At 48.0% G+C, this 12,656-nt stretch overlaps 1 protein-coding gene across 1 annotated transcript in view; it reads left to right on the forward strand.

The window, feature by feature from the left end:
* The window catches only part of cmah (cytidine monophospho-N-acetylneuraminic acid hydroxylase), a 29,761-nt gene that overhangs the window by 16,739 nt on the left and 366 nt on the right, over nucleotides 1-12,656 (forward strand). Inside the window, exons 6-14 of the mRNA XM_056410793.1 lie at nucleotides 3,982-4,062; nucleotides 4,138-4,204; nucleotides 4,302-4,383; nucleotides 4,470-4,607; nucleotides 4,957-5,092; nucleotides 5,456-5,599; nucleotides 8,885-9,059; nucleotides 9,624-9,740; nucleotides 12,144-12,259. Of these exons, the coding sequence (XP_056266768.1) occupies nucleotides 3,982-4,062; nucleotides 4,138-4,204; nucleotides 4,302-4,383; nucleotides 4,470-4,607; nucleotides 4,957-5,092; nucleotides 5,456-5,599; nucleotides 8,885-9,059; nucleotides 9,624-9,740; nucleotides 12,144-12,259 (1,056 nt within the window). The remainder of the gene's footprint in view (nucleotides 1-3,981; nucleotides 4,063-4,137; nucleotides 4,205-4,301; nucleotides 4,384-4,469; nucleotides 4,608-4,956; nucleotides 5,093-5,455; nucleotides 5,600-8,884; nucleotides 9,060-9,623; nucleotides 9,741-12,143; nucleotides 12,260-12,656) is intronic.

A 12,656-nucleotide genomic window follows, 5' to 3' on the forward strand; every position in this document is an offset into this window, starting at 1 on the left:
CAACATTTCTCACCTTCAGAAATATATTAAACAAAGCCAAACGAGACGCAAAACAATTGTACTACTCTACCTCCTCAATGAATATAAGTACGACTCAAGGAAGACTTGGCGAGTGATTAACTCAATCATTAACAAATCCAACGACAAGTCTCGTATCTCGGATGTATTTTATGTCAATGGCAAAAAGGAAGTTGACCCTAAAAAGATTGCAGATGGGTTCTGTGAATATTTCGCTACCATAGGTGTGAAATATGCAGACCAGATCGGATGCTCTGATCACTCGTTTGCTGAGTATCTTGGTCAATCGTCCACAATTCAATCGATGTTTCTTAATCCTGTCGACCCGGATGAAATTTCTAAAATAATAAACAGCTTTAAGCCAAAGAAAAGCGCCGGTCACGACGGTATCAGCATGAATCTAGTCAAACAACTTGGTCAATCGTTGGCCACTCCTTTATCACATCTTGTAAACAAATCATTATCGGAGGGAGTTTTTCCTGATGATATGAAGATCGCTGAAGTGATCCCCATTTACAAAGCCAAAGAAAAGCATTACTTTACGAACTATCGTCCAATATCTCTGTTGCCAAGCTTTTCCAAAATTTTGGAAAAGGTCGTTCATAAACGACTGTACAGCTTTGTTGCAAAGCATAACTTGTTATACGGAAGCCAATACGGTTTTCGACCAAAGCACTCGACTGAGAACGCGGTCACTGAGTTTCTGTTTGACACCTACACTGCACTTGAACACGGAGAGAACACTCTGGTTTTATTCCTAGACCTTTCTAAAGCTTTTGACACGATCGATCACTCATTACTTTTAAAAAAACGGAGCCATTATGGTGTTAGAGGTACGGCACTCGATTGGTTTAAAAGTTATCTTCGTGGTCGAAAACAATATGTGAAATACAAGGGGTTCAACTCAAAATCATATGATATAACTTGTGGAGTACCACAGGGTTCTGTATTGGGACCCCTGCTATTTATATTGTACACAAATGACCTTCCAAAAGTCTTAACACGTGTTAAAAGCATCCTCTTTGCTGACGACACAACTATCTATATTTCATCGAAGGACCACGATACCTTATATCAAACTGCAAATGAAGAGCTAAAAATCGTATCGGATTGGTTCAAAGCGAACAAGTTATCTCTAAATCCACAGAAAACTAATTATATGCTAATAAATAAATCAAATAATCTCCCAGATCAAGATTGTAGGCTTGAGATTGACGGGGCTAATGTCGAAAAAGTCCAGTGCACCAAGTTCCTTGGTGTCTATATTGACGACAATTTGCGCTGGCATCAACATTGGATTGGATTGGATTGGATTCAATTTATTGTCATTGCTAGAGTACAGGTACAGAGGCAACGAAATGGCAAGAAAGGATGAAGATTACAGCATAACATGAGGAGAGAGAGCACATAAGCACATACATTTTAAACATGACTTGCAACATGGAGGAGGGGGGGGGGGAGGTAAGCCAAAGACTGGGTGATCTAAGCCCAGCCATTGGGGGGCAGAAGGTAACCAGCACAGACAAGCAGCCAGCCGGTCCAGCAGCCATTACGGCGCTAGCCACAGCCCCGTCCTATCACACTGGGGGTACGAAGCAGGCGAAGGCGTGGAATGGGGGTGAGGGTCGTGAATGCATATCAGTGTGTTGAAAGTTCATGTGTGAGTGGCCTGGTATGTCGTCCTCCCCCAGGCCACAACAGACAGAGTTCTCAGTCCGCAAGATGGTCGTTGCCATGGAGATAGCCTTGAAAGTTCCTGGGGAGAAAACAACCACAGGTGTCTGTGGATAGGGGGAAGGGAATGAGAGAGATCTTCAGGGGAGTTGTTCCAGTAACGGCCTTGGCCAAGGCCCGTTCTGGTTGAGGGAGCCGAAAGCAGATTAGATAAGATTGGGATTGTTTGGTCTTCCAGTAGCTGCATTCAATTTGCGCAACTACTATTCCTCCATTTTCCTCCCATTTCCCAATAGGTTTTCAAATCGATCCAATTCATTTGCAGAGCCGTCAGCTTCTCCACGATGTTATCATTCTGGCGGTTTAATGCCACAGTCTGAGTGCCAACAACTCTACCCAGCGCATTTGGGCAGCCTAAGGGGGCTTTTAACAGCTGTCACCGTTTCCTTAATTTTCCGATAAGCCAGGGCAGCGCCAAATCCAAACAGCAGAAATCCTGTAATCATAGTTCCGAATAGGTAGATGTCTTCTACGTCCTCCACGGAAAGGGCTGCTAGGAACACGACACGCCGATGCTCCCGAGCGTCCATCGTATAACCAGCAACACACGTCCCGGCAGGACGGGCAGGTTCCCCGAACCCGAGCTTCTCGTCGAGATGACGGTGTCAATTGCGTTGAGAGTCCAGTTGATCAGGTCCATGGTTTTTAGTTCGAAGAGCGATGCGGAGAGAGTCTCTCAAGTATAAGACAAGACAAGACGATAGGAGCCAAGCAGGGAAGGTCATGGGGAGGAGAGGGAGAGAAAAATGCGACTGCCTTCGGAGAGAGCCAAACGAAGAGACATATTGACAGTTGTCGGAAGCGTATACGAAGCGGCACATTTGCCCTGCGCTCCGCAAAAAATATACTCTCAACAGAAAATCTGCGTTTGTTGTACCACAGCCTTGTCCATCCGCACCTCTTGTATTGCAATATGCTCTGGGGATCCGCAGCTAAAACTATCGAGATTTTACAGAAAAGGGCTGTGCGGATTATCTGCAACGTGAAGAACAACGAACACACTGAGCCGCTTTTTAAGAGATTGGGCATTCTGAGATTTACAGATCTACATTTGTGTCAGACAGGAATTTTTATGTACAGATTTATGAATAATAATCTGCCCCACAATCTGTTACGTATGTTCACAAGGAACACAAATGTCTACGACCACAACACGCGGCTGCGTGGTGGCATACACATAAATAATCATACAGTCAACATTGTATTTAAAAGCTTCATCTGTAGAGGTCCAAAGCTCTGGAGACAAATTCCGGACGAGGTCAAATCGGCATCCACCACCAAGGCATTTGGTTCTCGCCTTAAACGCCATCTCACTTCATTTTGAAAGTTATTAATATTGATATACAGCCTGGCGGCACAGTACAATAGAGGAAAAATATTTAAAATAAAATGTATATACATAATTTGATGTTCGTGATATTTTTTTTCTTTTTCTAAGTTATCAGTAGTTCACATTTGTCTTTTATTATTATTTTTACTATGTCTCTTTCTTTTTCTTTTGGTTTTCTTTTTCCTGTTCTGGTTTTTGTTGTTGTTGCTTGTACGACATTTTATGTTTTCATCTACATATGTGTGTACTGTCTGTGTGCCTGTAGTAGTTGGGAGGGGGGGGGGGCTAAAGGGTTAGGGGAGGGGCTAAAGGGTTAGGGGAGGGGCCGGCCAACTCCTCATCTCAGAGGAGCCGACAGACCTCGGTCTTTGGACGGTCCTCCATTCGTACATTTTTTCTGTTAATGTCTGTCAGTATGAACACGTTATGTATGTACTTATGGAAAATAAATTACTTACTTACTTACTTACACCGAGTCCAGCTGTAACAGAACCACAGAGTCCAGCTGTAACAGAACCACTGACTCCAGCTGTAACAGAACCACTGAGTCCAGCTGTAACAGAACCACCGAGTCCAGCTGTAACAGTTCAGAACCGGGTCGTCAACATGTTGATGTGAGGCGTTTATTGTAACTCAGAGTGGAGAAGTTCAGATCATCTAGTTAGGACCACGGACAAGGAAAAGCAGGAGAGTATGTGTATATATATGTATATATACTGTATATATACATATATATATGTATATATACATATATATATACATATATATGTATATATACATATATGTAGATATATATGTATATATATGGGGAACTGCGGGCTGTGACAGTCACAGCGTCCTCATTCAGTTTTGAAACTATGTTTATGGATTTGCGGTTCTTCATCTTTTGACCTCTGCAGTTACCCGACCCTGAAGGTTCTGTCGGAGCGCAGGCCCGACATCCCGATCTATGTGGGCGACACATCGAGGCCGGTGTTCTGGTCAGTGACAGAGATGCAGTCACACGTCAGACTGCTGCAGGTGCTCTACATAACGCTCTATGGTCCTGATCACAGGTATCTGGAGAAGAGCCAAGTGAAGCTGACCAACATCAACATTGTTCCTTTTGGAGTCTGGACCAATGTAACTCTGCTGCTATCATAATCTTATTTTATAATAACACTCTGCTCCCGTCACTGTGGTATTGTGGTGACCAGTACTGACCCGTGTGTTCTGTCAGATTGATGAAGACCTGCGGTTCATGGTCCTGATGGATGGGGTGCACCCTGAACTGGACACCTGCATCATCGTTGACTATAAAGGTGGATGTTTCCAACGCTTTTCATTGATCACATCCCAGTTAAAGACTCAAACACACACGTGAACACATGTTGCGTGTTGATTGCAGGTCACGTGATCCTGAACACGGTGGACTGCACCAGGCCCAACGGAGGCCGGTTACCTCACAAAGTGGACCTGATGATGAGCGACTTCGCCGGGGGGGCGTCTGGGTTCCCCATGACCTTCTGCGGCGGGAAGTACAGTGGTGAGGCTCCTCTAGCTCGCCTCAGCTTCCATTGACTCTGGAGACAGGAAGTGACAGCCCGGGTCAGAGGGGTCAGGACGAGGTCTAAACCTCACTTTACATGGCACATCTTCAAAGTCCGAGAGCAATAGAGACATCAAACCCTTTGTATATGAGAAATGTTCTGTTGTTCTGAACATAGAGCCGTTGGTTACCATGGTGTTCATGTGTTCATGTATATACCTCCAGAGGTTTATATTGTCCATGTACCGTAAAGATCCTCTGTTTAAACTGTAAAACAACATTAGCGGGTATAGTGTCAGTCGAAGTGTCCCGCCGCCCTCACATGAGAACATCTCTATGTGCCCAGACTCCTGGAAGGCAGAGTTCATCAGGACCGAGAGGAAGAAGCTGCTGCACTACAAAGCTCTGCTGGTGAAGTCGCTGCAGCCGGCGGTCTACTGCCCCTTCGCTGGCTACTTCGTGGAGGCTCATCCGGCCGACAGGTAGAGTCAGAGGTCGTCTCACGATAACTCTGACAGGTAGTCAGAGGTCGTCTCACGATAACTCTGACAGGTAGTCAGAGGTTGTCTCACGATAACTCTGACAGGTAGAGTGTGACCAGAGGTCGTCTCACAATAACTCTGACAGGTAGAGTCTGACCAGAGGTCGTCTCACGATAACTCTGACTGAAGGAGCCGTGGGTCAAAGGTCTCAGTCGATGCTGTTTTCAATCTCAGGTTTGCTTCAAGGTTGAAATGCATCTTTAAACCAACGACACCATGAACATGAACACAGAGTAACTTCCTGCAGCTGATTTAGTGATGTCTCTACTGTGTGTGTGTGTGTGTGTGTGTGTGTGTGTACAGATACATAAGAGAAACAAATGTGAAGAACAGTGCCGAGGACCTCAATGCGCTCATCAATAAGTTGTCACCAGACATCAAGACCTGGACGCCCAGACCGGGCGCCGTGCTGGACCTGGGCGTGGCCCTGAGGGACCCCACCAACAGGTCGGCCTCTACATCCTGGTCACGCAGTCCCACTCTAGAAACACGCTGCCTCCTCCCACCTGCAGTCGGGACGAGGCAGTGTGGAAGTGATCGTTTCCTTTTAGCCATAATAAAATGAACAGAGCGGTACAGTATGTTACAGAGCGGTTCAGTATGTTACAGAGCGGTACAGTATGTTACAGAGCGGTTCAGTATGTTACAGAGCGGTACAGTATGTTACAGAGCGTACAGTATGTTACAGAGCGGTTCAGTATGTTATAGAGCGGTTCAGTATGTTACAGAGCGGTACAGTATGTTACAAAGCAGTACAGTATGTTACAGAGCAGTACAGTATGTTACAGAGCGGTTCAGTGTGTTATAGAGCGGTTCAGTATGTTACAGAGCGGTACAGTATGTTACAAAGCAGTACAGTATGTTACAGAGCGGTACAGTATGTTACAGAGCGGTTCAGTATGTTATAGAGCGGTTCAGTATGTTACAGAGTGGTACAGTATGTTACAGAGCATACAGTATGTTACAGAGCGGTTCAGTATGTTATAGAGCGGTTCAGTATGTTACAGAGCGGTACAGTATGTTACAGAGCGGTTCAGTATGTTACAGAGCGGTACAGTATGTTACAGAGCATACAGTATGTTACAGAGCGGTTCAGTATGTTATAGAGCGGTTCAGTATGTTACAGAGCGGTACAGTATGTTACAGAGCAGTACAGTATGTTACAGTGCGGTACAGTATGTTACAGAGCAGTACAGTATGTTACAGAGCGGTACAGTATGTTACAGAGCAGTACAGTATGATACAGAGCGGTACAGTATGTTACAGAGCGGTTCAGTATGTTACAGAGCGGTTCAGTATGTTACAGAGCGGTACAGTATGTTACAGAGCGGTTCAGTATGTTACAGAGCGGTTCAGTATGGTTACAGAGCGGTACAGTATGTTACAGAGCGGTTCAGTACGTTACAGAGCAGTTCAGTATGTTACAGAGCGGTACAGTATGTTACAGAGCGGTTCAGTATGTTACAGAGCGGTACAGTATGTTACAGAGCGGTTCAGTATGTTACAGAGCGGTACAGTATGTTACAGAGCGGTTCAGTATGTTACAGAGCGGTTCAGTATGTTACAGAGCGTACAGTATGTTACAGAGCGGTTCAGTATGTTATAGAGCGGTTCAGTATGTTATAGAGCGGTTAAGTATGTTACAGAGCGGTACAGTATGTTACAAAGCAGTACAGTATGTTACAGAGCGGTTAAGTATGTTACAGAGCGGTACAGTATGTTACAAAGCAGTACAGTATGTTACAGAGCGGTACAGTATGTTACAGAGCGGTACAGTATGTTACAGAGCAGTACAGTATGTTACAGAGCGGTACAGTATGTTACAGAGCGGTTCAGTATGTTACAGAGCGGTTCAGTATGTTACAGAGCGGTTCAGTATGTTACAGAGCGGTACAGTATGTTACAGAGCGGTTCAGTATGTTACAGAGCGGTTCAGTATGTTATAGAGCGGTTCAGTATGTTACAGAGCGGTTCAGTATGTTATAGAGCGGTTCAGTATGTTACAGAGCGGGACAGTATGTTACAGAGCGGTTCAGTATGTTATAGAGCGGTACAGTATGCTACAGAGCAGGACAGTATGTTACAGAGCGGTTCAGTATGTTATAGAGCGGTTCAGTATGTTACAGAGCGGGACAGTATGTTACAGAGCGGTTCAGTATGTTATAGAGCGGTTCAGTATGTTACAGAGCGGTTCAGTATGTTATAGAGCGGTTCAGTATGCTACAGAGCAGGACAGTATGTTACAGAGCGGTTCAGTGTGTTATAGAGCGGTTCAGTATGTTACAGAGCGGGACAGTATGTTACAGAGCGGTTCAGTATGTTATAGAGCGGTTCAGTATGTTACAGAGCAGGACAGTATGTTACAGAGCGGTTCAGTATGTTATAGAGCGGTTCAGTATGTTACAGAGCGGTTCAGTATGTTATAGAGCGGTTCAGTATGTTACAGAGCGGTTCAGTATGTTACAGAGCGGTTCAGTATGTTACAGAGCGGTTCAGTATGTTACAGAGCAGTTCAGTATGTTACAGAGCGGTTCAGTATGTTATAGAGCGGTTCAGTATGTTACAGAGCGGTTCAGTATGTTACAGAGCAGATCAGTATGTTACAGAGCGGTTCAGTATGTTATAGAGCGGTTCATTATGTTACAGAGCGGTTCAGTATGTTATAGAGCGGTTCAGTATGTTACAGAGCGGGACAGTATGTTACAGAGCGGTTCAGTATGTTATAGAGCGGTTCAGTATGTTACAGAGCAGGACAGTATGTTACAGAGCGGTTCAGTATGTTGTAGAGCGGTTCAGTATGTTATAGAGCGGTTCAATATGTTACAGAGCGGTTCAGTATGTTACAGAGCGGGACAGTATGTTACAGAGCGGTTCAGTATGTTATAGAGCGGTTCAGTATGTTACAGAGCAGGACAGTATGTTACAGAGCGGTTCAGTATGTTATAGAGCGGTTCAGTATGTTACAGAGCGGTTCAGTATGTTATAGAGCGGTTCAATGTGTTACAGAGCGTACAGTATGTTACAGAGCGGTTCAGTATGTTACAGAGCGGTTCAGTATGTTACAGAGCGGTTCAGTATGTTATAGAGCGGTTCAATATGTTACAGAGCGTACAGTATGTTACAGAGCGGTCCATTCTATTGATTTGTTGTGTCTGTTCAATAACAGCTCGAAGACATTTCAGTGTGTCACATGTTTCCTCTTAAGAAGATTTAATAGGTTAATTTCCATAATAACAACCAAATGGCCACGCCCCCACATGGTCACTTCCCCACACGGCCACGCCCCGAACAGGCACCGCTCTCTCACTGGTTAACGCTCCATTATTTTGGGGTGGCAGGTTCTGTTGACATAGTGTAGCTCAGTATCATGTGTGCAGCCACTCGTTGTGTATGTGAGAGCCTGTCCACGGTTCTGATTGGACGCTGGGTGGTACTGTCTGTTGGACCGGCAGGTACAGCATCTGATTGGTCACTTGTGTTTTCAACATCATATTCAGCATTAGAAGCTTTGTCTAAAATATTACTCAGAGAGGGAATGCCGCCAATGACATCACGGTAAACACATGAGAGCTTCAGACTCAGCAGCAGAAGGGGCGGGGCTTAGCAAAAGACCAAATAACTTTAATAACAATCGGAATGGGGACCAAAGTACAACAGAAATCCAACTTGAAATGATGTTTTTAACGTCACATTTGGATGAATAAGTTGAATCTGTCACGTGACCAAACACAGTGAGGCCATCACCAACCCACCGGCCAGCGCCAAGATCTACAAGGACAGCTGGGATCTGGACTTGTACGTGGATGAACTGAACAGCGCCATCAGCTGTGAGATATTTACCCGTCCCAGCTGGACCACGCTGTACTACACCTGGGCCGGCTTCCAGAACTACAACCTCGTCGTGCGGGTAAATAAACGACGAGCTGAATCTTCTCTGGACTTCTCAAGCTTCCCCGAGCGCCGTCGATGCGTCGAGCTGCTCCGACTGGGTTCTGGTGCTGGTGGGTGGAGGGTTCCCGGTTCAATTCCAGCCCGTGACTTTTGCACTTCTCCTCACTTCCTGTCCCGCCTCCTTCTCCCGACCTGTCTCCTCCAAGCAGAGGTCAGTTTAAGTTCAGGGTTCGGACCGAGTAGCTTTGATGGTTGACAAAGAACCCTCCATTTCTTTCTTCTGTACTTAGCACAGCGATGATGAGCTCAGCGCTACCGGCAGCGTGATGTCCATGTTTAGCATGTTTAGCATGTTTAGCATGTTCTCATTGATACTCCACATGGGTCGTGGGAACAGTTGTACCCAGAAGGCTGTGAGGACTCGTCCTCTGGGTCCTGACATGTGTGTCCGGTTGTGTTGAGGTCGGTTACGCTCTGCACGGCTTCCTCGTCTCCTTTTGGTCCAACTGGCAGGCGCTTCCTTTCCTTCCTTCCTTTCCTTTTATCTGGATGTCCATTTGTCCCAACATGTACGGTCAAGATGATCGAGACGGACGACGCCTTCGAGCCCGTCGCTGACGGCTGCGACTACTTGGTGGACTTCTTGGATCTGTCGTTCCCCTCGAAGAGACCCGACCGGGAGCACTCGTACCTAGAGGTGAGACCGGTGGCCCGAGGCCCGGAAGGTTCCTCACTGACGCCGTGGACCCCTGTCTGTTCACCCACGTGGACCCGGATAGGGTCTCTCACCGGGATCCGTGTAGACCTCCGGCCTTCTATCCCCCCTGTAGCTTACCGTTAGATTGAATGTGATCTTGGTTATAATTATGATGGTCTAGGTCCCACTGGAGGCTAGAGCACGTCTCTGGTCCAGACCCCCAGTTAGTGGTCAGTGGACGAGGGTCTAGGTGTCTCCTACAGCAGCTCTCTCCTGTTCCCTTCAAGGGCAACGGAGTTCAGGCCAGTGTCCTCAAGACTTTGGGAGATGTTCTATTCTCTCTCTCCTGGTGTCAGAGGGTTCTTCCAGTCCCAGACCTGGAGTCTGGTCCCAGACCTGGAGCCTGGTCCCAGACCTGGAGCCTGGTCCCAGACCTGGAGTCTGGTCCCAGACATGGAGCCTGGTCCCAGACCTGGAGTCTGGTCCCAGACCTGGAGCCTGGTTCCAGACCTGGAGCCTGGTCCCAGACCTGGAGCCTGGTCCCAGACCTGGAGTCTGGTTCCAGACCTGGAGCCTGGTTCCAGACCTGGAGTCTGGTCCCAGACCTGGAGTCTGGTCCCAGACCTGGAGCCTGGTCCCAGACCTGGAGTCTGGTCCCAGACCTGGAGTCTGGTCCCAGACATGGAGCCTGGTCCCAGACCTGGAGTCTGGTCCCAGACCTGGAGTCTGGTTCCAGACCTGGAGCCTGGTCCCAGACCTGGAGCCTGGTCCCAGACCTGGAGTCTGGTTCCAGACCTGGAGCCTGGTCCCAGACCTGGAGCCTGGTCCCAGACCTGGAGTCTGGTTCCAGACCTGGAGCCTGGTCCCAGACCTGGAGCCTGGTCCCAAACCTGGAGTCTGGTTCCAGACCTGGAGTCTGGTTCCAGACCTGGAGCCTGGTCCCAAACCTGGAGTCTGGTTCCAGACCTGGAGCCTGGTCCCAGACCTGAGAATTCAACTTCATGGTGAAGGCTTCTTAAATTCAGTTTTCCTTCAGACTCAGAGCTGCTAACGTACCTCACGGACTCCTCTCATCGCTACAGGCGTTTTAGCTTGTATGCTAACACTGGCTGGTGAACCCTCTGAACTAGAAGGTTACGCAACATACAGCTTCCTATGCACATTCATCACAAACTAAAACAACATGTTTATTGATTATACTAAAACGACAAAAGGTTCTCCTTGTTCTACTTTTCCACGGCTCATCCGGTAGGCCGTGTGTGCTCAGCGGCTCTGAGATGGTGCCTCTGGACAAAGAGCCCTGGTTCACCTGATCTGTGTTCAGTGCTGTGCATCATGAGCTGTGGAGCAGCAGGTGGACTGAGCACAAAGGTCCATCTGAGGTCTTTGTTCTCCATTATTGATCGTTCACAAACTTCATTTGTGTTGGGAAGGACTCATTTAGCCTCGACAAATAAGGAAGTGTTGATGAGAGCAGCTCTGAGTAACGCCACCCTTGAAATGGATCTGCCCACTGCAGGCCACCGTAGTTCTCCAACACGCTCAGAAAGGGACATGTTGTTGGAGCCACTGCTCCATCTCTTCCCTCCAGCAGGAGGCGGAGCTGGAGAAGATCCTCCATCTCTTCCCTCCAGCAGGAGGCGGAGCTGGAGGGAAGAGATGGAGGATCTTCTCCATGATTTAGAAACATGACCAGAGGAACATTAAGAGAAACCTGCGTGTTGCCCGTCGGTCGGAGGGTTCCATGAGCGGCTTCCCGCTCTGACCCGGCTCTGACCCACTCTGATCCGGCTCTAACCCACTCTGACCCGGCACTGAACCGCTCTGACCCGCTCTGACCCGCTCTGACCCGGCTCTGACCCACTCTGACCGGGCTCTGACCTGGCACTGACCCGGCACTGACCCACTGTGACCTGCTCTGACCCGGCTCTGACCCACTCTGACCCGGCTCTGACCCGCTCTGACCCGGCTCTGACCCACTCTGACCCGGCTCTGACCCGCTCTGACCCGGCTCTGACCCACTCTGACCCGGCACTAACCCGGCTCTGACCCACTCTGACCCGGCACTGAACCGCTCTGACCCACTCTGACCCGGCTCTAACCCGCTCTGACCCGGCACTGACCCGCTCTGACCCGGCTCTAACCCGCTCTGACCCGGCACTGAACCGCTCTGACCCGGCTCTGACCCGGCTCTGACCCGGCTCTGACCCACTCTGACCCGGCTCTAACCCGCTCTGACCCGGCACTGACCCGACTCTGACCCGGCTCTGACCCGCTCTGACCCGGCTCTAACCCGCTCTGACCCGGCACTGACCCGCTCTGACCCGGCTCTAACCCACTCTGACCCGCTCTGACCCGGCACTGACCCACTCTGACCCGAGGGGTTTCTTGGTTTTCTTGCAGATTAAAAACCGGATTGGGGTGATGAGATATTTGGTGCTGCACGGCCTCCTCTGGGATGGCCTGTACATCGGCTTCCAGAACCGCATCAGCCGAGACCCGGATGTCTACCACCACAAGTACACAATAACTTTTATGTATAATGACCAAAACTCACTCAACGGTGCATTTGGCTCCAAGTATTAATTTTCTATTTCTATTGGGATATTTAATTAGCTTGAAATATTAACGCCCGTTAATATTTCATCTTTTTACAGGAACATATTGCTTTTTAAATCTGCACTTTTTGACGCTAAGCTAAGCTAATGTGTGGTTCTTCTCTTGGTCTCTTCCTGTCACCCATCGTGTGTTCTCTGCTAAACATCTTTTTGATGCTAAGCTAAGCTAACAGGTGGTTCCTTCTCTTGGTCGCTTCCTGTTCACCCATCTCGTGTTCTCTGCTCTGCTAAACAACATGTTGATGACTCATGATGAACTCATGAACTCTGATCCATGTGGAATGTTCTCAACCTGACT

This window comes from Pseudoliparis swirei, unplaced genomic scaffold (assembly GCF_029220125.1).
Source record: "Pseudoliparis swirei isolate HS2019 ecotype Mariana Trench unplaced genomic scaffold, NWPU_hadal_v1 hadal_27, whole genome shotgun sequence".
NCBI classification, from domain to species: Eukaryota; Metazoa; Chordata; class Actinopteri; order Perciformes; family Liparidae; genus Pseudoliparis; species Pseudoliparis swirei.